This window comes from Prionailurus bengalensis, chromosome A2 (assembly GCF_016509475.1).
Source record: "Prionailurus bengalensis isolate Pbe53 chromosome A2, Fcat_Pben_1.1_paternal_pri, whole genome shotgun sequence".
Classification (NCBI taxonomy): domain Eukaryota; kingdom Metazoa; phylum Chordata; class Mammalia; order Carnivora; family Felidae; genus Prionailurus; species Prionailurus bengalensis.
Genome location: NC_057348.1, coordinates 148,123,803 through 148,148,078, shown reverse-complemented (window position 1 = coordinate 148,148,078; position 24,276 = coordinate 148,123,803). Strand labels below are relative to the sequence as shown.

Genomic DNA, 24,276 nt, shown 5'->3' with positions numbered 1-24,276 from the left:
TTATCAGCAACTTGACTTGCAAGTTCTTTCTTTTCCCTACCAGTTACCTTAAATAATTCGTTTCCCAAATACCCATTTTTTTCTCATTTCTGGGACTTTCACGGAATTAAGAGTTTAATATTTATAGTACTGAGTTTCAGAGATGTAAGGCACTGTGTATAAAATCTTGAGCACTTGTTTTTGAGCCTCTGTGTTCCAACCCTTTGAAATGGATTTAGTTCCTATGGAAGCTTATCACTGTGGTAGATAGTGCCCTTACCCACAAGTGAGAAATTGAGTCAAGTCAGAATGATTGTATAATATTATAACATGGCTTGGAAAGTGCACATTAGGAACATGTATGTTTGTGCTCTTTAGCTGTTGTACTGGTTCCTATTTGATTGTGTTTGGAAACAACCTTGTAGGTGTCACCATCTGTCCTTCACGTTGAGGCCAGAATAGGTAAATAGTGGTTTAGTAGAGGTTTCAGTGGGTTCTTTTTCTCCCAGTACCACAAGTAGTAGCTTATTGAGGAGGCAAGGAACATGAGAAGTATTTTCGAAGTAAAATTAGTTACGGGAGATGGAGAAGAAGGAAGAGTCCTGATTGTCTCCTCTGAAAGGTTTGTGTATGCAAGTATGCATGTGGTGGAATTCATGACGTTGAGCTTGAAGAGGAGGCAGCTGAGGGCAGAGAGACTATTCAGAGGATAGTGATCATAGTCTGATCATGGTGGCTCCTTTCCAGCTGTGTGGTTCCTGATGCCCTTGAGCAATTTCATTCTTTAAAGACTCAGGCCTAAACCCTGTGTGTGCCACTCCGTCTTTCCTCCTCTTAAATCCGTGTCTGGTACGTTATCTCATCCTTCCATTCCTGCTTTCCAGGGCTGCTGTTCTTGCCTGTTTTATACCTGGGGACTGCTCCCTCTGCCGCCCATGTGGTTTATTCAGATCAGTTCAGCCTCTCCATGGTGGCACCTTTATAACTTCACTCTCTCATCTGGACAGGCTGGTGGCTTGCCGTCGCCTGCGGAGTAGACTGTAAGCACGCTGTCTTTTATAGGAAGTCTGTCCCAGCCCCTGCCCCTTCCTTTGCAGCATTGCCTCCAGCCTAAGTCCCCTGAACATGCCTGGTTCCGCTGAACCTGAGCCGGGACCCACATGCACCCTCTCAACTGTCCTCTGTCTTCTTGCAGTCCCAGCCTTCACTCAGGGGTCTTTTACCCCCTCTCCTTTTCTCTGGAAAAGGCACCCAGACTCTCCTCCTGCCTCCCTCAACTGGGAGCAATCTCTGCCTCCTGAGAACAGTGTGGCACCTACCGCTGTACTGTTTCCTTGGCACTTTTATTGCCTTGAGCTGCCTATGACTTCTGCAAGTGTGTGTCTTTCATGTGTGTGTGTTTTTCTCTCTCCTTTTGTTTCTGCACAGCCTTTAGGACTCTCTTCACAATGTATACATGGTGGCCACCAGTATGATGCCCATGTGGCTTTTTTCTGCCTGGCTGCCTGGTGTCCCTGGAGATTTGCTGGCATGGCCTGTTGCACCCGTTTAGGGATTTCCTGCTTCTGGTGGCAGTGCTTAAGCATCCAGCCCTTCAAGTCCTCAAAGGAGTGGAGACCTAACAACAGGCTAATCTCTGCCTCCTTCATCCCTGCTATTCCCTCCACTCCTCATTTCTAGCACCCTGACACTTAGAGGACAAGTCAGTAGGGATGACTTTTTTCTTCACTTGTCACTAAAATAAACACATCTGCAATTCTTTCAGTTAAGAGAGCCAGACACATTCCTTCCTGGGTGTATCTGCCAGTTGGATCTTGCTTTCAAAACGCGGTGGAAGAAGGAGCATCACCTCAAGTAATGTGGTGCACCGTGTCACTACAGACCTCTTGGTCTTAACCTACTTATCTTAGGATGTGCCACAGTCCTCACTGAGCTGTGTGACAGTTGTGAAATTTTTAGAACGAAGCTGTTCCTGACTTACCTTAGTGTTAAACGTTCACCTGTGATCACAGCTGGGAAGATGTGGGGATAGTGGAACGTATTTTTATGCTTAGGTGACTCAAATGGGATTTCACCAAACTTCTCACTGCCTAAGCATCCCCTCAGCTGAGGAGCCTAAGAAATCCATCCCAATGGGTAATTCTTTTTGAAAACTTGTAAGTGCCTAAAAATAGGAGCTTAACATGAATATGTGTGCTCAACCATATTTCTGTATAGGCTCCTGGTACCATACTACTCAATTGGAAGATTCTGTGATTCTGTGCTATTATAATAGATTTCATTGATGAAAATGATATTATAAGGCCTCTGAAATCTATATTTCTCCAAATATGGAAGGATTATCTCTGGGAGGTTGTATGCAGTGTTTCATTACATTTGCTTGGAAAGGCCTAGGTTCATTGCAAGTACTCTGTCTTGCCAGGACTGGTGCCCTGCTCCTTGGCTGTACTGGGGATGGCCACACTGGCTATATCCAGTCCTTCCTCTTCTGAACCTGAGGACTCTCTACAGGAAGGATGGGTGATGAAGGGAAGTGTAATATTTCTTCCACAATTTGCAATGAAAGTTGTCTTGGAAAACAACTGCCACCGTTGGCTTCAGCCCCGTGGCCTAGAATGTGCAGCCTCCCCTTTCCCATGGGCTGGTTGGGATGCTCAGTCAGACCCTCTGTTTTTTTCTCCACTGAAACTCATCTGGCCCATAATGTCTTCCCTTTCTCCTCCATGATTTCCCTGTAATTCTGGTGTGTTCTTTTGCTTCCTGGTATCTTTTTACTTTCCCCATATTATCCCTGCCCCTCCTCTCTCACTCCTAACTCCAAATTTGGGCATTGATCCAGGACCCAGTTGTTCAGTTTGCTCCTCCTTGGCCCTATCAAGTAATAAAGCAACAGAGTGATTACAAAAAGCATTCTCAAGTAGCGAAAACACTGAAGGCTGAAGAGTAATTTTAGCATCAGTTGAGAGTTACCACCAGAGCCCTCCTACTAAGACAGCAACTGGGAGCTTTTCTCAACATTTGTTTATTGTTGGTAGGTCTAAAACTCTGTCCTGGCCTCTGATTATTTCCTTGTGGATTCCTACTTGACTCAAAGAGTTTATAAGCTCTAACTATACACAACTACTTCCACCTCTCCAAACCAAGCCTGTGTTAGCAGATGTCATGAACGCAAGTACCAAGCTTTCCTCTGTGGAAAGCAGAAGAGTTCAAAAGGCTTGGAGTCACCAGGTTATGGGTGTATTCATATCCCCAAGTTCAGAGGAGGTCTCTCCTCTCCATTTCTGTCTCTATAGTCTGTATACACTGTGCAGATCTTCCAGCAGGCTTGAAAGTTACTTTGAGGAAATCATAAAGTCTATTCTTGTTTCCTGTTCACTAGTGATAGATGTCCTCATGTCTCCAATACTGTATGTTCCATCTCTGTCATATCCAAAACTAAATCTCTGGATTTGCTTAGCACTAAGTTTACAAATGTATTATCTCTTGATCTCATTATAAGACCTTATACACACTTTTGTCTCCCCCCCCCCCACCCATTCGAGCCATCTGAAGGCAAAGATCATATCTTATTCAGCGCCTGTCATAGTGAATGGCATGTGATGAATGCTTAATAATATTTGTTGTTAGAGTAAAAGAATGGATGAAAGAATGAATGAATTAACCAGCCAACCTTCATATCTTCCATTCTTAGACCAATTTTAGTGAACATTTCAAAATAACAGGATAGGAGAAATACAAACCATTCACAAAGTCTGGGTCGGGTGGGGCAAAATAAGCTAACTTGTGTTGGCATAAGTTCGATATATTATATATATACACACACACATATTTAAAGTAAAAGAAACACAAGGGTGATGTATTGTGTATGCTCAAGATTAACATTTTGTAAGTTGTCTAATTAAACAGCTGTTTTATCAAGTCAGGTGAGAGTAAATGCCATGCTTTTCTTTAGTAGTACTCATAGTAGTATTGCTTATTAATACTAATACTTTTCTTCACCTTGACGCCTTATGAAAATATTTCAAATAAAAGTAATTTGGTGTATTAAGGTGGCCTTGGTCTCACTCACATTGATGTATCCTTGGGAGATTGACATTTAATGTTGGGCCCTGGACAGCTCTGCATTCCATGGCTTGTAGGTCTTTTGAAGGGACTAAGAATGCTTCTGCAGATATTACAGTTCTTATAACCAAGGGCCACTTCTATGAGCTGGGATTCTGTTTTGTTAATGCTGTGTGCATGCAGCAGGTGATGTTTCTACTCAGGATACTTGTATAAACTCCTGCTGTCTCGGGCATATTAAAACACAGAGCTGCATGGTTAACCCACTAGAGTCCCTGTTTTTATTACCGCATTATTAGTGGGCATTTATTAAGCAATAACAATATTCCAAGCATCGTTGAGAAAGAAAGGGAGAGAGGGAAGGGATGGCTTATAGGTCTTTAAATTAAGGGTCACTCAGACTAAAGTGCAGTATTTAGCTGTAGAATTTCACCTAATGAGAAGAACTGTGTGAGTATGAGAAAACAACATCTCCTGAGTACATGATTGTTCTAAAGAAAGTGTGATCGGAAGTTGATTTGGGGTCCTTCCAGGTTGAGTTAATGTTGGCATCATTTATGTTCTTTGTCCCTATAATTATTGTCTCATGTTTCAGGTATCTTTTATGTAAGTAAGAAGTGTTACATCTTTTTAGAGATGTAAGCCTTGCTGCACATAGCCTAGATGTATCAAGGGTACCATGCTATGGTAGAAAATTCAAATTAGCCAACTGATTGTTTTTCTCTGCCTCATACCTGATACCTGACTTCACATATCTTTTGAACTGAATAAATAACTATTTCTTGTCCAAGGCATTATTACCTGGAGAAATTTTCTGGAAAAGTTTTTTTACTAACATTAAGTTGCCATTGGTCTCTCTAGATCACCAGATTTTAAGAAACTATTTATAAAACGAAAGGGTTCAGGCCCTTATTCTTTGGAGATGCGGCAGAAGATGACCCCATTTTTCTAAACCCAGACCCTCGTGGGGTGAGTCTCTGTAGTAGGATCTCACTCAGCGAATGGTGAAGTTGGCAAGATGCCATGTCGTTCTCCCTGCAGAGTAGAGTAGTAGCAACCTGCTCAGGAAAACAAAACCAGATATCTGGGAGTCCCATACTGTCAGAGTGGTTTTTGTCCACTGAGCACCATGAGAAGAGAGAGCAGCCAGCCCCCACCAGCTTTCATGTGGTCACATGGGAAGTTCCCACTCTCCTCCTAGGTTTGCCCTTGTGTCCCCATCATTTCCAAGTACTCAGTATTACTGGATGAGGAAGTAAAATATATTGCAAAATTGGAAAGCTTTTCACTCACCTAGTATTCTGCTGTGTTTGTGTCCATCTGCTTAGGGTTTGTGGGGCCTGTTGGTCAAAGAACAGTGAACCTGTGTATGTAGAACATTGTATTATCTTACCTCGGATAGGTGATCACAGGTCCTATCTGTGTATTTTTCCTAGCATTAGGCCTTTTACTTGGGATGCTGAAATCTGGGGTAAGACCGGCAATATTTTCCCCTCTCTCCTTGCAGACAGGTCACCTTCCTCCTATGGATCCAGATTAGTGAGTTGTGATACTGGCATCTTTCCCCCAAATCAACCATAGATTAAAATTAAGAATTAAGTATTAAAATATTTTCAGATAGATGTTGCTCTTTCAAGCCTTTGGGTGTATAGGATAGAATTCTGTAAATTCTGTTGTAGCTCTAGCCATGCTGGGCTTTTCTTTCACAACACCCAGTTAAATCTGTTGGTTGAATGGTATGGCATTCATTATGGGCAATGAGCACTGTCAGCTTGATTGGTTCATTGAACCCCTGGTTGAACACAGGTTGTTCAACCTGGGGTAGTCAAGGTCAGTGGTCCCTCCTCTGATAACAGAGGAGGCCTCTTGGCATTTTTTGTGTTGCGAGGATAGACAACATCATAGCTAATAACATTCATCATTTTAGAAACTAAATGTAAAAAAAGTTTTCTGCTTTTATTTCATTTTATTTTTCAAATTTTATAGCAAAGTGTATGTGGAGACAAATTGAAACAAAGAAAGCAGACAGCTTTGGGAGATGTTTGGCCTCTAAAGTGTAATTGTGGAAATTTGATTACAGCCCAGGTAGAAGCTTCATTAATAAAGATGGTTAGCAGCTAATAAGAATGGAAAGCTTAGGGGCGCCTGGGTGGCTCAGTTGGTTAAGCATCTGACTTTGGCTCAGGTCATGATCTCACAGTTTGTGGGTTTGAGCCCTGCGTCGGGCTCTGTGCTGACAGCTCGGAGCCTGGAGCCTGCTTCAGATTCTGTGTCTCCCTCTCTCTCTGCCCCTCCCCCACTCATGCTGTGTCTCTCTCTCTCTGTCTCAAAAATAAATACAAACATTAAAAAAAAATGGAAAGCTTGGAGTTGTCTTTCAGATTTTGCATAGTTAGAGGCTGTTTACATTTTATTCTAAAAACTATTATTAGGATATTGTAATTTAAGGTAAAATTAAAATGAAAAAGATCTATTTGATAACACATTTGAGTTAATACTTTCTTCTTTGCTGCTGCATTTTATGATAGCTTTATTATAAATGATAAGTGGATTATTTCATGTTTTAAACTATTGGCAATGTACTTGATAGCTTTAGTTTTGTGTCATAAAACCAGAAATCCTGACTCCTGGGCTTAACATCTAATGAAATGTTTAATACAGAATAAAATTACCATTTTTGCATTATGCCATAGGAATTAGAGCTAAAGATTTGATTCCATGGCTGTATTGTGTGCCTGCTTTTAATGTGGTAGATACTGTTTTATTAGACCACCAGATCCCATGAAGGATGCAGTCACAACCTGTTAAAAAAAAAAAAATCAGAATTCTTTTAGCACCATCCATTTCATACCCATCCATCTACCCATCCATTCCTTCCCTTCCTTCCTTCCTTCTCTCTCTCCGTTCCCTCTCTCTCTGTACTTACTGGTCCAGATACAGGGAAAGGATCCTTTTTCATGCACCTGCACTCATAACGAACAATTTCTGTGCTCCTGAGAGCTTTAGGAATTTGTGGCTGCTGATTGTCATGACATGACTCCTTTAGCCTTCTGGTAGAGTGGTATGAGGAGAACTATCTCCATATTTTCCTCCGTCTCTGAAGTTACCTTCTTATCGTTGCCATTTATATTAGCAGAACTAAAAAGATGGGTAAGTAGTTTCCTCGAAATGTAAAGCTCAAACCCACATCAAAGAAGTTTCTCAGACATGAAAGTAGACACAGCAGCAGTGAAGTCTGCAGATAGCTCTAAAACAGGTGGCCAGGCGTCAGCGTGTCACAGACGAAGAGGAGAGCTGAGTACCGCTTATCTCAGCTTCATTTTTACCAAAATGTTTTTATTTGTCTTTGACCCTTAATGCAGCTTACAAGAAATTATGCCCAGGAAATAATCAGAGAGAAGAGTAACAACATATAACATATCCATCTCTGTTACTTTAAGCACTGAAAAATTAGGAACAGCCTTGATGTGTTTCTGTATTCTTCTCTGTTTTATTCCCCTTTACCCCACACACAAAGTTTCTACAATGGCCTTGTTAGTGTAATGAGAAAATACTTGGATATATTTTCTTAGCTGCCTTTTAAGTGAATATTAGCATTAAACATTAACAAAAATGGTTTCATTGGCTACATAATGCCTACCAGGAGTGATTTTATTCTCCGTTCAAGTCTTTGGCTCTCCAGTTCCGTCGCTGAATATGGTCATCAACCCTCTTGGTCCTCAGTGCCGCTGTGGGGTGGGGTTAGGAAGGGTGAGGGCAGCTGCTGATACTTGAAGAAGTGAGGGAGGTGGCAGGGAACAGAGAATGAAGAGTCCAGGAAGGAAAAGGAAAGTGAAGAGGGAGGATGGATATGAGGTGGGACCCATCAAAATCCCCAGTCCTTTCACGTGACCGTGAAACTTTTTTTTTTAACTTGTTTTTGATCAATATATGTTTTCAAGTATCAACTTTATTCCACCAACTCCTTTTTACTCAATGTTTCTGGGTTACTGTCCTCTCTTTTCTTTATTACTGTTTTGAGTTCTCCATATTTATATTTCATCTTTCTCTTAACATTTGTCGTTCACCATTTCCTTTTTAAAATCTTATTTCCCTACAAAGAAATTAAATTATTTAAATGTCCCTTGCAGCCAAGATTTAATTTTCCTTCTTAGGTATCTTGAAATTCTGCCCTTTTGTTATTTTTGCCTAGTAGTGACTTTTTCCATCAGCAGGAAGGAAAGCAGTCAATAAAAATCAATCGCTGACTCAATGGCTATATGGAGGGTTGACCATAATGCATATTGGAAATGCCTTTAAACCTTTTCCTGAATGGAAGGTGCCATGGCTTGTGTTTTATGGCCTTCTAATGGTGGACGGTAATCTCATTTCACATTTTCCCAAAGTGAAAACAGTACATTAGAGCAGCATAACAAGCACTGCAGATCAATATGGAGGCAGAGCTTTGCCCTCACAGATTAATCCAGGAAAAATGTACCAGAGGCTCCTCCAGGAAGTGGGAGACAATTATGCTGATTTCCACCCCTCTTTCCCCCTTTCTACTATCTAATCATCAATAAACGTTGAAATGTATACAAAAAGGATTTCAGAAGGGGTGTGTGTGTGTGTGTGTGTGTGTGTGTGTGTGTGTGTGTGTGTATTTGTATACACGCATGCATGTGCAAGTGCACGCATCCACACAGGCCTACTGGACTCCCAGACAGGAAATCACAGGCCCTGGAAGTGAACAGTATTGATTTGTGGTGATAAAAGTATGTTTTGACACATTTCAAATCATAAATAACTCATGGACATTAACTTGCATGACTAATAGCTCAGTTCAGTAAACGTTTATATACAACTTAAATTACCTCTTTCTAAGGAGTTCATAGTATTGAATGAATTATTCCATCGCCAATAGTTTTTTAAAAGAAAAAAACCCACACACTATCTTCTTTATGATGTGCAGTATGTGGAAGCTCATTCTTTACAATCTTTTCCTGTATGTTAATAAGGAAGAGCTGAATATATGATTAGGATTGTTCTAGGCTTCTTTCCCTATCCTGCTTCCCCTGCTTTTAAATCTAAGATATATTAGAAGAATGATGGTCCGCAACACTAAGACAGACTATAAGCCTGTTTTCCCTTGAACTGTTATAGGCATTAGTCATATATTTGCTAGGTTCAGCTGACCTAGTGCTTGATTATATTTTATTCAATATTTATCCAGATGTGTCTTGCTATAATCAGTCAGTTCATGGTATCTTCTCTTCAAAGCACATCTTTTTAGATGCTGATGTTCATGGTAGGGGATTAGGGAAATCCACGTCCAAAAAAAATTCTCATAGACATGTGAACTTTGAAATCTTAAAGAGAATGGAAACTCCAGGGATTGGATTTAAATTCTGTTCTTAGGTATTTGGCAGAGTAGGAAGGTAATGAATGAAAAAGTAAAAGCAATGTTATGTAAAATTTGTGGGATTATTTTTTTCCTGTGTGTCTACTTTCTTTAGAAGGTAGTAAGAAGTAAATTCCCTCAGGGACCAGTAACGTGGTTTGCATGTCAGTTTTCTGTTCTAGCAAAATCTGTGTTAGCTTAGTGTCTTGGATAAAAGTAATGAGACAAATCGTCACCCAGGGGTTTCCTTATTGATGAAAAATATTCCCCCTCTATTCTGTAGGGGTTTTTTTTAGAACCCATTTAATTTAAAATAATGCTATTTCAAGATTACTAGAGAAATAAAAAATTTAAATTTCAAAAAAAGAACTGATACGAAAGACTGGAAGCCTTTTGTACTAAACAAAACTAATTTGAAAAAATATAAATTCCTAGATTAAAAGTGATAATATTATGTATTTTTTTCTGCGTGTATTTAGCCCTTATAATTCAAGTTCCTCTATAATCTTAACAAGAGTATTTTATTTTCATTTGTATAATTCATTCGGTTTATTTTGTTATCGTTTTTCAAGTGTATATTTTAAGATTTTTGGAGGCATTTGTGTTTAGTACTGCATATTCACTGAAAGCAAAGATTTGTAAGTATAATTAGTAAAATTTTAGCCCAGAATTTAAAAATGTTTTTTTTCTCTACCCATTTATATTCTAAGCAATTTATCGCATGACTGCTAAAAGAGGTATCCATATCAATAGCTGAGGTCACAAAGAAAATAAGACAGTCCTTACTTCTTGGGATTTGCCTCCTAGTAGATGTAGGCTAGTAAATTACACCAGGCTACGGTGTCATCGGTGTTAAGTGGAAGGTGAAAGAAGCAGTAGAAGCAGCCAGTATGGGGTCGGTGGGGTCACCAAAAAGGGAGTGGTAGATAGATTCCACCCTGAACGGAGAGTTAGTGAAGCTGTCTAGAGAAGGTTACACTTCAATACTTAGCTCAACTATTGAAAGATGAGTAAGTATTTTCCAGATATGTAGGGATGGGTGGGACTTTGGGAACAGAGCATGTCCAAACTCAAGAGCAGCATGAGCAAAGACATGAAGGGGCATGTCTGGATCAAACCCTGAAAGTGGCTTGGTCAGGCTGCGGCAATCTGAGGATTGAAGGCTAAACGGCAGGCAGAAACCTGACCCAGAAGGACTTGCCTGTTGACCTTGCATTTTATTCAGAAAGCAGGAGGGAGAAATATGGTCTCAGATTTATATATTAGAAAGAACCTTCTGGAAGGCAGTAGTAGAGGGGCAAAGGCTAAGAGACAGACTAGCTTGAATCCAGGATATGAGTGATTACAAATTAATGTGATGACAGTGAGTACAGAGAAAGAGGACTAGACTGCTGGGTCTCGAACTGTGAGACTGACTAGATATGGGCATGGAAGAGAGAAGTTAGGGCTCTCAGGTTTCTGATTCGGCCAACTGGGCTGAAGAGTATCGGTGCCATCCACCTGGTTTAGGTGTGGGTTTGGGTGGGAATGTTACAACGTCCAGAGAGGCTCGTGGTGATACCAATTACTGCAGCTCATTTCATAGAAGTCATTTACGTTACATGTATTTTTATCATGGGAACTATTTTGGTATATTTTTTTAAGGGTTGAAGAAAATTACTTCTCAAACTTCGCTTCTACATTTGCAACATTTACATCTTATTGAATGTTTTATCCACTCTTTAGCCTTGATCTTTATTCTGATTGAAGAGCGTTTGTCTCACGGGTTCCTGTTTTTGTTTTCAGGCGGTATGAGTTTCATCCTGTGTGTGCTGATCTGCAAGCCAAAATTCTTCAGTGTTACCGCCAGAACACCCAGCAGACCCTCAGCTGCTCTGATCTGGCCAACCAGTATATGCGCTGTGTCAATCAGGCCAAACAGGTGGGTGTGCAGGCCAAGGTAACTGGGGCACCAGAAGGAAGCAAGCCCAGCATCGTGGGGCAGTGGTAAGGACTGAGTGGGCTAATGTGTGTGGAAAAGCTTTATAAACCAAACTAGTCCTCATCATCAAGATTTGCTCTAACACGTCCATTAGGTGCTAATTAACCTCCATCCAGGTGGTTGTGGGAAGAGTCCATATTCTCCTTATATTTAACTCATTTATTTGCAGGAAAGAAAAAGATTCTTACTAAAATAATACTTTCTCCAGTTGCTTTGAACTTTTGTCGTCCACTGTATGGTAATTGTGTCCACAAGGTCATTGCCCCATATTTCTGGGCCACTACTCAAAGACAACAAAGAGGAAAGATACAAGTTAAAGGGTCTGTAAGCAGCAAGTACTCATGCAGAGAAACACGAAACATGAAGGATCGACAAAAAAACCTAAAAACAGAAAGCCATCTTTCAAGCCCTGTTCAGTCTTCTACCAATTGGTAGAGCCCGCTGGATTGAGCAGGGAAAGGGAGGCCAGAGATAGGATTTAGGCAACACTTTCCATCTCTTTTATGTTCCTGCAGTCATTCTCTTCTCTTGAGCCCTCATTCCAGAATAATACGATGTCCACAGGACATGTGTTTTCTCTAATTCATGTGCTTTACAGAGCTAATGATAAACACTGAAGCAAATGATCATTTCTGGCAGGTCACATAATTGCCCATCATTTAACTGGTATCATAGTTGGATATAGGTTGTTCTGACAGACAGAAATTGTTGGAAACCGTGATTCTTTGTGCTGACAAACTCCCTAGAGTTGACCTTCTGACCCGACTAAATCTAGTGTTTGAGTTACACAGCATGCCTTTCTCCAGTCTAATTTGCTGTAGTTATAATAATGCCACTTACTGTATATTTCTAACACTATAAATATCTGATATTTACGGGAGGGTTAGTATTATCTGGGTAGCTAGAAAATAACATCAACACTAGTGGAAGAAAATACAATCAAGACTTATTAAAAGCCTCCGTTTTCTTTAAAAGCCTAGTGGCTTGAGGCTTTTGCTATTTCTTGCTTGAAGCACCACCTGTGTGGCTCCTAGTAGCATTGACAGCGATTCTTTTCTTTAAAGGTCTTTGGTAGAAGCAACGTCGCTAATGTTATGTTAGTACATTTCATTTGTCAAAAACAGCTTCCTGATATGCTCTTAACAAGCCCCAACCTTCACTACCAATACTAACTGAAGCACCTGGGACCTGCAAGCTTGACTCATGGATTTTTCTAACTTGATATTAGTGCCATATCGAGGTGGGGGTGGCGGTCAGTGCAAAGAATGGCTGTGACAAAGTGTATGTCTCTACCCCGGCATCCAGCAAGCATGCCTGTGTGCGCAGTGTGATTTGTAACATTACTGAAGTGGCGACTGAAAGGGTGTATGCAGTTGCCACTCCATCATGCCCGTCTGCACCTGGCCCCATGCCGTCAATGGCATATATTTATAGAATAAAACACTTTGTGACAACGTCACATATGCCACACAGTACAGTAGGGAGTTCACACTGGGCAGATCTGGGTGTGTATACAAGCTTTGTCTTTTACTAACCCTGTGACCTTGGGCATTGATTTTTCTCATCTGTGAACTGGGGTGATGTTATCCCCAGTGTTGTGAGGATTAGGTTTATATGAAGTATCCAGTAAATCTTATTTTTTCCTTTCCTCAGTTGTATTATTGCGCGTTGAAACCACTGAACAGATCATCTCAAAGCACCAACTTATTACTAGTGATTCCAAGAGACCCCCCCTCCCCCAATCTGCAATATAATTTAATATCCTTTTCAGCAGGTGTGTTTTGAGGTACTTGTTGTTTTCACAGCTCTTATATTCAAATATTAGGGAGTGTATAGCAGGTAATAATAATGAAAAATAAAAATCTAATAAAAAGATAGCTGTTCACATGACATTTTTATCCTAAAATGAGCAACACTGTAATGGGCAAGAAACAAGAAGCGATGATACCTTGTATTTCTGTAGGACTTTAGGTTTCAAGGTGATTTCACATCTATTCTCTTCCTTCTTTTTATGACAACCGGAGATGTAAATAGAGATGCTTTTATTTTCACTGTTTTACAGTTGAAAGAATCAAAACCCAGGGAAGTTGTGACCATAAATGTAACAACTAGACCAAGATATGCCTTGCCATAAAAACAAAAAGTTTTAAAATGGCGTTTGGTTTTTGAGTTGGGTGTGAGAAAGGACCTCCATTATCCACTAATACAGAAATAAGGCAGTGAGAGAAAATGTGAATGATAATCACGAAGGGAAGAGAAAAAACAGGAATAACAAATTAAGTAGTAATAGAGACTTAAGGTAACAAATAAGGTGGGATTATAAAGGCCATGAGCAAAGGTATAGCTCAGCACCGCCCTATCTTTAGAGCATGCTCAAATGGCCACAGGGCATTAATAATCAGTATTTCTTGAGCACTTTTCCTCTAATACTACCTTCCCCTTTCTCTCAATGTGAAATTAGCCTAACCTTGTGACCCCGACTCTGCCCATTGGTAGAAGGGGCTTCAGCAGTATAGGGTCCTAAGTGTCAATTGTAGCAGATCCTGACTCGTTACCTCCCCTTCTTATGTTCCCTTGTTAAATCCAAAGAACAGGCTAGGCGTGCTAATGTGGAAAATGGTCAACATGACAGCAACCCATTAGGTTGTGCTGTCCATTTCCGGCGCAGTGCAAGACTTTTCCCCTTGGAATAATTCCAATAGCCAAATCCACTCCATTTTTAAATGACTCATAAGATTGGGCTTTCACTGGTTCCCTTGAGACATTGTTCTATAGACTAATAGATTTTACTGATTGGAAAATTTCCGGATATTCCTTGGCCTCACTTTTCCTTTCTCCAGCCACTTATTCACATCGGTCTTTCTTCAGCTATTCTTAAACAATTCCTCATGGGTTCATATGAGACATTTAGATTCTTATTTCCAGTATATTAAGTTACATGTTCTTCATAAGGGTAGAGAGATAATAAATTGCTATAATTATTATTTCTAAGACTTAAAAGCTACGGGCCAGCTATATGAGGTATGTCTTTTAAAAATGTAGGAGGACATTGATTGATAGACTATTGTATCTTTTATTTCTCATACCTGCTTAGCTTCAGAGCTTTCTATAAACTCTCCAAGATTGTATGACCTGATCTTACCATTAAAACCTGATTCCTATTCAATCTTGGTTCACCTACCTTACAGGAGACTACAGAAGATGGGAGAGAGATGGGGAGCCAGTGATACTTGCCACTAGTGGACCAAAATGGACCCAAGTTCTCTTTATCAAAAGGCAAGGAAGGGTATAGAGAGGGCCCCTCTCAGATCTGCATTGCTGTGTTCCTTGGGATCCCCCACCACCTTGCTGTTTTCTTGCAATATCTGGCTGCTTGGGGGATAGCATTCTTAAGGGGCAATTCAGAGCATTCCAAGTGTTTTCCCACCCCTGCTGCTGACAGAATGGTACAGAAGCTGGCTGGCCTCAGGGTGAACATTCTGTATTCACTGGAAGGCAGGGTTTATGGGAAAGACTAGCTAATCTAGTAGCTAAGTAGCTGATCTAGTCATGGTGACCTGGGTTTCAGTTTCTTCTTTGGTAAATTGTGGGTTTGAACCAGGTGACCCATGAGGACCTTCTAGCTGTGATGCTGTGGCACTAATTCTACTTCCCTGCATGAGAACAAGAGGCCACGTGCCCAGGAGCACACGTTTATGAGCACATTTCAGTCAAGAGACCTGTTGTTCGGTCTAGGCAGCACCGCTGCTTTGCGGACCTCCAGCACTTGTGCCTCTGCCTCTTAGATTTTTTGTCAGCCTTAAACTTTCACTCCAGAAGAGCAGCTGCCGTTCTCATTGGCCTGCCTGTTGCCTGGCCTCCCACAGCCGTATACCCTTTCCTTGAAGCTCATATTCCTGACAGCCCCAGGGAAGCCAGGGTGGGAGAAGGAACTAGGAGGGGGTAAAAACAGTTTCTCTAAGGCAGTGTACTGAAAAACAGCTATCTCAGCACTGCCTGGCAGAATGTAGCCTTCCAGATAATAAACTCCATTAGAAAATGCAGGCTCTCTCCCTCTAGCCGGCCTAGGCTCCCATGTGCAATGGCTTTAACCTTGTCCACCATGGATCATGGGTGGTAAAGGGAGTGTGGAGACAGAGCCAGGAAGCCAGGTCAGAAGAGCCGAGGAAAGACGGGGACTAAAAGCAAGGGCTGGACCCAGGAGATGCCAAGGGACAGAGGTCAGTGTGGAGCCTGGAGTCAGATGATGGAGGCCAGTCAGAGGGTAAACCATAGCAGAAGTGTAAATCAATAAGTGGGCAGTGGGTCAGTAGCCAAGTAGGCAACGTAGTTGAAGGAAGGATCAAAATGAGGGCATCTTGTAAGTGAGGCGATCCCCACCTTAAGCCAGTGCTTCCTTCTGGCATCATTGGGAACGTCAGAGAGCCACCCAGCTGTAGGGGGGGAGCGTGAGGTCAAGACCCTGATAAATGAGGCTGGGTCTTAATATGAAGTTACTTAAGCCCAATGCTAATGCACCCAGTTCTTCATTTCTAAAATACAAATGACGCCTCCTATCCATGGTTAGCCTCCAAAATTAAAAACTTAAAGATCGGTGCATATGATGGAATTTTTCATGGCAGGAAGCATCAGCCTTCTTTTAATAATTTTTCTTTCTTTCTTTCTTTCTTCCCTTTTTTTTTTTTTTTTACATAATTTTTTTTAACATTTATTCATTTTGAAAGGCAGAGAGAGACAGTGCGAACAGGGGAGGGGCAGAGAGAGAGGGAGACACAGAAACAGAAGCAGGCTCCAGACTCCAAGCTGTCAGTACAGAGCCCGGCACAGGGCTCGAACTCACAGACCACGAGATCACGACCTGAGCCGAAGTCAGCCGCTTAACCGACTGAGCCACCCAGGCGCCCCTTTTTTTTTACATAATTTGTAAGTTTATTTATTTTGGGAGAGAGAGCAAGCAGGGGAGAAGCAGAGAGACAGAGAATCCCAAGCAGGCTTCACAATGACAGCCTGGAGTCCAGTGCAGGACTTGAACTCACAAACTATGAGATCAAGACCTGAGCCGAAATCAAGAATCAGATGCTTAACTGACTGAGCCACCAGGTGCCCTGGAAGTGTCAGCCTTCTTAAGGACATCGTGTTTTATCTCCCCCCGTAGTGGGTTTATGTTAGACCAGGGCTCAAATACTTCCCTGTTACTGGAGTGTGAAGAAGGCCTGAAACCCAGTAGTCACTGTTGCTTTTGAAATCATAGTTCAAAAAAACCCAGCGCTAGAGTAAGCTGTATTCTCTCATTGTTTTCAGACAGACTGTAAATAACATCTGAATGACTTAATAGAGCTGGACAGAGGTTAGTGATCATGTGACCTAATCCCATCTTTTCACTTGGAAAAAATTTGCACTCAGAGTTTCGGTGATCATCTGCACATGGGGCAGAGTCCAGACCAGCACAGCCCATTCCTGATGCCTAAACCAGGGTGCTGCTTTCTATAATACCAGGTCTCAGACATGGGGGAACATCAAAATCAGCTGGGGAGTATATTTGAATGCACTTGCCTGGCCCCATCCCTGGAGATGATGGTTCAGAAGGTCTGAGGTTGGACCTGGACATCTGAAGTTTGAACAAATTCCCTAAGTAACTCTGTGCACCACAGTTTGACAAACATAGCTCTAGAGCACATTGGCCTAAACTGCATTTGAGGCCTTCGACCTTCAGAGGTCCTGCTAATAAGAATAAGTCTTTGTTTTCCCTCTTGAGAGTTGAGGGGCTGCCACTTCCCATCACTGCCTGTCGGGTCCGAGCCATGTGGCAGAGCTCTAATCAGACCAACCCTGGGAACTGGTTCCTGGTTCAGCCTCAGGAACAAATTGGAAGAGGTCTTGGACAGAGGGCGGGAGCCTCTTAAAATGAAGTTATTTTCTCCCCTCCTGTTTTCTCCTTTGAAACTGTAGGTAGCCCTGGGTGAGGAGCTGGCAGGAGGGAGGAAAGAGGCACTGAACCAAGGCAACACGGTCCCCTGACCAGCTCGGGGTTGTAGCTAGATCCTCTTTCGGCCCTGCTGCTTCAGTCACCCTGCTCTCTCCTGACCCACAGCAGGGGTCCCTCGCCTGATGTGGTTCTTCTGATGTCCACACACACCCACCTTCAGGGAGCACAAAGATAAATCAAGAAGGTTCATTCCCTGGGAAGACCTATGGGAGCATGTTTTTATTGTGTTTGAAGGCTTCTTTTATCATCATCACCTAATGACATGTATTAATTGCCGAGCTGGGTTGCTCATATTCGGGATGACACGTGGGTGTTCCACAATAGATTTCCCGTCCTTCGGTGGGGCGGCCCTTCGGATTTGGAGTCACATCAAAGCAAACTAAATTCCAAACTTTAAGTGTGTTAACCCAGTCTCTTCGATCATAGGAACCCTTCTATCATAGGAAAGTGGTTTCAAAACCACTTTCTGAGACTAATAGACACTTTACGATGTTCTCTTTTTTTTTAATCTGGGTTTAATAGAAGAAATATTACCATGGTAATAGACTCCTTCCTAATAGGCATTTCTTTTCTAGTGCTTATCCTTCAAGAGCTAGAACCGCGGTATGTTAGTGTTTTGTCTATTATTACAGCAAGTTGTGTAAACAGTTAATTACCTGTAACTTAATTTGCATATTACACAGAACATTTGTCACGGAAGGAATGAAACCAGATCCATGCATGAAGCAGGATAAAGAACAGCCCTTGCTGGTCAGGGACAGACAGAGAGTGAGAACACAGTAAGTTAGCTAATCAGATTTTCAGGTGGTCAGGAGTGTGCTCGGTGCACGGGCACGGCTCTCTTTGTGCTCCTCATAAATTGAATTTATTGATTACTTTTGCCTCTATCTCAGAGTCTCCTCGCTGTGTCTTCACCACTCTCTTTCTTTTACTCCCACTTTTCATGTCCCTCCTTGGTAAAAACTCAGGCATACCCAGACACATTCCCATTTTAGTTCTCCCCTGTAAGCCTTCCCGCTTCCATATCCAGCTTCAGGGGGGCTGTTGAAATCTTGGCGAGATGTTGGGTGAGCTCAAGAGACAAGCACTCTGAATGGTATCTTTAAAACACACACACACACACACACACACACACACACACACACACACACATTTTTATTCTCTTCATGGGTATTGTTCAGCAATCCAGGGTTGCCATAATTCTTCTTAAATATATTGAGACATCCAGTAGCTGACACATGGCTGTGATAGTCAACCCCTTCAAGAAAGCTATGATTCAGAAAACAGTTGATGAGATGACTGTGTAACAAAAATATTTGAGGAAAACAGTTAAGATCATATTAATAAATGGAAATGACAAGCAATCTTTGGTCTCCAAGGGCACTGCTCTTGTCTGATGGTGCGAGCTGCCAGCTGTTCCTTCCTCGGTGGCTGGGATCAGGAAAAGACTTGGGGAGAGAGCATTCTTGATGCCTGAGCCGTCCCCTCCTTTTGGTAGTTTACCCAGCTGTTTTTAAAAGGGGTTTCTGCAGGCCCATATACGTGAATGATGAGCAAATGCGAGGAATTTCTTTCTCCACATTAAGATGAAGTGTTAGCAGTTCCTTAAATGAAGGAAGCAATTTTTTTTATAACTTGCAAATCTTCTCCCTGATTCTTCGGGGAATTTCCTATGTTAATTTATGCAGTGTTAAATTTATGCAGCGTTGAAATTCAGCCCAACAGCAGCTACTTACAGAACCGATACAGAGATTGTGGGAGAACCTATAAGGTGACACTAAATGACACAGACCTTTCCAGGCCTTGGGATCCCTCCAGCCAGAGGTCCTCAGGCCTGGGTTTTGAGCAGGTTTTATTGCATAGTTACAATACAGTAATAACAGAGTGTTTTGCCAGTCTAGTTTTAAAAAAATTTCAACTTGACGTTGTATTTATTGCTGTCTCTGACCAAAGTGAGCAGGTTTTGTACCGACCTCTGCCACCGTTTGGTGGCATCTGAGTGCCACTACAGTTTACAGCCTGTGTGTAGACCAGCCCTAGACCTTCCCTTGTTCTTGTGTCTTCAAGGAGCCACCCATGAATTAGCTGAACTGCTGTGCTATCTTTGAAAATTAGAATTTTAATACATGTAGCAGGCCATTCTGTGAATGTGGTGATTTCTCTGTGTTTTGTACTTGCTCCAAAATGTTCCTGTTCGTCTTTTTGTTAGACTGGCCCACTGATCCTCAAACCAGCCATGGCCTCGCTGGTCTCTCTTAAATTTAAGAGAGTCCAGGGGCGCCTGGGTGGTTCAGTTGGTTGAGCGTCCAGCTTCAGCTCGGTTCATGATCTCGCGGTTCATGAATTCAAGCCCTGCGTCAGGCTCTGTGCTGATAGCTCGGAGCCTGGAACCTGCTTCGGATTCTGTGTCTCCCTCTCTCTCTGCTCCTCCCCTGCTCACACTGTGTGTCTCTCTCTCTCAAATATAAGTAAAGATTAAAAAATACATATTTTTGAAAAATTTTAAGAGAGTCTGAAATTCTTACATAATCTGGCTAAAAAATTACCCTTATGTATTTGGATGGTGTTGCAGGAAGAATAGTAAGATTCCCTAGACTCTGGAAGAACTCTTTAGCTATTGCTTTAGTTACATTGTGGTCAGTGCGGATTATTTTGCAGCATTTGAAAAGAGTCACACGTTGTCATATAGTGATTGTAACCATAAGACCTAAACTGTAGTATGAGGCACAGCCATGTAATCTTGACCAGGAAGATAATTGCTTAAAGTTCCCATTGGTATGTTGAAGAAAGTAGTGAGTGTATAACTCCAAAGTGCAAAATGGCATCACTCACAAAGTGATCATTTTCTTCAGTAATTAAATGCCTTTCGATGGGCTCGGTATAAATCTGCTTCATACTGACTTCTATGCTCGGTATAAATCTGCTTCATACTGACTTCTATTTTATATTAACGTGTGATGTTGTGGTGAGGTCATCTATATATCTGGAATCCATGGTTTCCTGTCCAAGTAGTTGGACATGTGGTTGTTGTCTCATACAGATCAAGCCTCAAGTGGGTGAGGATAAATGAGATGCTGTGATACTGGGACATTGTCTGGTCTGACTCTTACATCGTAGGGGCTCAACTTTTAATTTTTCCAAAGGATGCAGAGCTTATGTGAATGCTGGGTTTAAGAGAGAACTCATGTTTCAGTGCTTGTTTTCCAGACAGCTCTGCTGAGCAATCCTCTGCTTTATCTGTGTTGTCTTTCCTGTTTTCTCTAGATGCATCTGGCTTTTCTAATTTACTTCCTCCTTGAATGTATCATCTTTATGACCATTTCTATGTGTTCTCTCTAAACTCGTTTGCCTGCTTTCATATCTGTTCTTTTGTGCTCTGTGGCCATAGCCTTAGAAACATGTAATCCAGGATGAGTTAGGATAATCCTTAGGATAATCTATCCATCCTGTGCTTTTGTGACCAACATGCTCTCTTATTTGTCCTTCCACTCTTTCTGTTCTCCTCTATTTCAGTCATCATTCTTCATCTTTGGCCTTAAATCTTTATCTCTAAAGACTGTTGACATCTCTTTTCAAGTTTGCAACTTCCTTCTAGACATTTCCATCTGGGATTTTTTACAAACCCCGAATTTAAGTCACCTTCCTCATTCCCAAACTGGCTCTTCCTACTGTTTTCTCTTTCTGTTGGTGGCACCACCATTGTCTCTGTCACTGAGGATCACCATACCTTTGGTATCACCACCTCTCTTTTCCTTCCCCTGTCTTTTTATGGTTCTCTCCATTTCTCATCCCCACCCTTGCTTGATTCCTAATCTGCCTCCACCCTGGTCTTCTTCACTCCAGACTCTTATCTCTTGGATCCATTAGGCCATGGACATCAGGGGAACCTTCCTAAATGGTATTTCCCTATTTAAAGACATGTTGGATTCTCAGGTTTTTTCCCAGAGGCCAATAGGAAGTATCTTTGCCAGGCTTTTCCTCTAGCTCTGCTCATCTCTCTCCTCTGCCCCCCACACATACTGGGCTTTCTCCTACCTCCGAATTGTTGCCACTGCTTCCTGCCCTCACCCCTCCTCAACCTACTCCTGGACCTTCTGTCTAGCTTCTGAAAGACTCTGAAAGATGGTCTGAAAGGTCTCTTAGAAGCCTCCTCTGACCACTCCAGCTCTAGAGAGTTCTCTTCTTCTGAATGAGGCAGAACCACTCACTCCTCTTTTAAACTGTTACCTTCTCTGGAAGGATACCCAAGAAACTGGGAAACAGGCGGGAGGCAAAAATTATTTTTTCTCTGTGTTCTTTTATCTTGAATAAATACTTGAATCTTGAATTTTATACTGTGTGTATGTATTACTTATTCAATAAAATCAACTTTTAGCATGTATTTAGCAAGTAAGTTTTTTAAAATAGCCAATTATTACATTATATTACACCTTAATTTTCCATGGCCGTGTCTATTGGTTTCCCTGTAACACCTCACTCAGTCTAGTGATTACCTAGTGGGAACTCAGTTAAGAGCTGAGTGAGTAAATGGCTGGAAGCATGGGGGATCTAGGGAAGAAAGTGTGAACCGATGAGCTAGAGGCAACCTAGCCTCTTCTTCCTAAGTAATTTCAAAACTAAATGGGAAAGCATCACTTTTGTCTTTTAAAGCTTCCTATGAATGGAGAGAGTATATATCTTCTGTCCTGGCTAGTTAGAGAGTTTTAATCTGATACTTGAGAATTCTTCCCATTTACCACCCCCTACCCCCATTCACAAAAATAAATAAATAGAATAGAATATAGAATATAGAATTCCCATTTTTGCAATTTGGGAATAGATACTTATCTTTGTAGCTCCATCCAGCATTATGAACTCATGAACATCTGCATTCTGCCTGGAGTGAGCAGAGATTTCTGGGAGAGATTCTTACCCTCTCAGAACCTTTGGGGTTTAACCTCCACTCCACCCCAGTCCCTGTGGCCACCAGAAATACTCCCACACGTTTCCAGATGTCCCTAGTAGTGAGAGAACACACATGTCCGGCACTCCCAACCCCCGACCCCGCAGTCCAGACCATGCTCACTCTTAAGGTTCAGCTTGGTATGGTGGTGGGGGTGGGGTCATTTGGAGATTATACATGATTAAGCAGTGGTGTTCTTTAAAGGTAATAATATTTTGAGACCATGGAGCATACACCTTGTTTTTTCTGTTTTTGAGTAGATCTTTGAAAAGTAATACAAATAGTACTAAATAGTCACTGCCATTTTTCGGTCCCTCCTGCTAAAACCCATGTTTTCTCTTTCTCTTGCAGAGCATGCTTGAGAAGGGAGGATAAACTCAACTTTTAGAACAAGCAAAACTCCTCAACGTTAATTCCAGAGGCGGAACATTTTTTTTTTTTTTTCCTAGTGAGAAAGTAACCCATTTAAAGAGAAGACGATTAAAGAGAAGCACCAGAGAGCAGATTCAGCCGAAGCACATCCCAGTTTGAGTAGCTGCAGTGTGAAAAGCCGAGGCCTAGATCAGGTATCTGCCAGCAAGGACACTGCAGTGTTAGTCAACCCATTTATGACCATTAAAAGAGAAAGGCACCCCCTCCACCTTTTTAACTTTCTGTTCTTACCAGGCTCCATGGTTTGGTGAACATTCACCAAACAAAGCTGGGGTCTGGGATGGTGGGGGGCGGAAGGGGGGACAAAGGTAATTAGAGTGGGGAGGTGGGAGGGGCACCAAACCTCCCTCTCCGCCCAGCGGTGCTGGGTAGAATTGTCTAGGCTGTGGCACGTTGTTTTTCTCTTGTTCCTTTCTCCCCTTACTATATAAGAGCTACTTCATTTAACTTATTATAGTGATCATGTAAGTAAGACAAAAAGGAGAGAAAAATGTACCTCTTTTACTGGAATGATGTTTATGATTACAAGTGAAATAAGGCATTTTTTATCCTCATAAAGGCAACCTTGGCTTATACAACCTCTTCTCGATCATGAATACTGACATCTTTACTTCACTCACTATCAATAATAAATATATTTTCCGACGAAGACTGGCATTGTAGCCTGGGGCCTCGCGTATTCCTTTCGTTGGGTTAGATGCTTATGCATAAGGGAATTGAGTTGATTTATATTGTTATTAATTTGCATTTGTGCTGTACCTTTCCTCTAAAAAGCTCCAGAGCCCTTTGCAGAGCCTCAGACAGTCAAGAGATTCTTCTAACTTGCCTCTCAGCTAGGTAGGATTCAGTAAGATCTTTACAAATTGCATGAACCTTCCTGTCTATGGGATGACTTAAGTCACCCCGCCTGGGGCAAGAACTAGATAAGCTCGGTTACTAATGTCTGACCCTGCAATACTATGAAAATGTTAAAAAAAAGCAAACAAACAAAAAACCCCAAAAAACAACCTTGCAGTTTTTCCTCTTTCCAGTTTCATTGAAACTTCTTGATTATAACTCCTTTTTCTACCAGAGGATTGGTGCTTCCATCGTGGATTTTGGTAAGTTGGAAGTTAGTGTTCACACAGAAGCATTCTAATGGAAAGGTCCTTGCGGGATACACATGGAAAAGAAACTGCCAGTTGTCCGTGGGGTCACCTAAGTATCTTTTGTCATGTAGAAGTTTTATTCCGTTTTTATTTTGATACAGAAAGCGAATTTAGCAAAATGAGTAAGAATACAGGCTCTGGAATAAGGAGCATCTGTATTCGGATGGTGGCTCTGCTTCTTACCACCTTGGGACTAACAAGTCACATAAGTGTACAGATCCTCTGATTCTTCAACTGGAAGCAGATGGGAAATTGAAGAACCTGCCTTGTAGGCTTCTGGTGAACAGTCCGAATGCTTGCCACATACATTCAGTCCGGCCCAGTATATGTTGTTGTCGGTTTGTGTGATTACTTAGTAAACAGGTATTT

General features: G+C 41.7%; 1 protein-coding gene across 4 annotated transcripts in view; it reads left to right on the top strand.

The window, feature by feature from the left end:
• The window catches only part of CHCHD3 (coiled-coil-helix-coiled-coil-helix domain containing 3), a 276,250-nt gene extending 252,842 nt beyond the window's left edge, over positions 1-23,408 (top strand). For all 4 annotated transcript variants that reach the window (XM_043589550.1, XM_043589548.1, XM_043589549.1 and 1 more), the window contains 2 exons: positions 11,204-11,339; positions 22,679-23,408. In XM_043589550.1, coding sequence (XP_043445485.1) covers positions 11,204-11,339; positions 22,679-22,702 — 160 coding nt within the window. In that variant the 3' untranslated portion in view covers positions 22,703-23,408. The remainder of the gene's footprint in view (positions 1-11,203; positions 11,340-22,678) is intronic.
• The last annotated feature ends 868 nt before the right edge of the window (positions 23,409-24,276 follow it).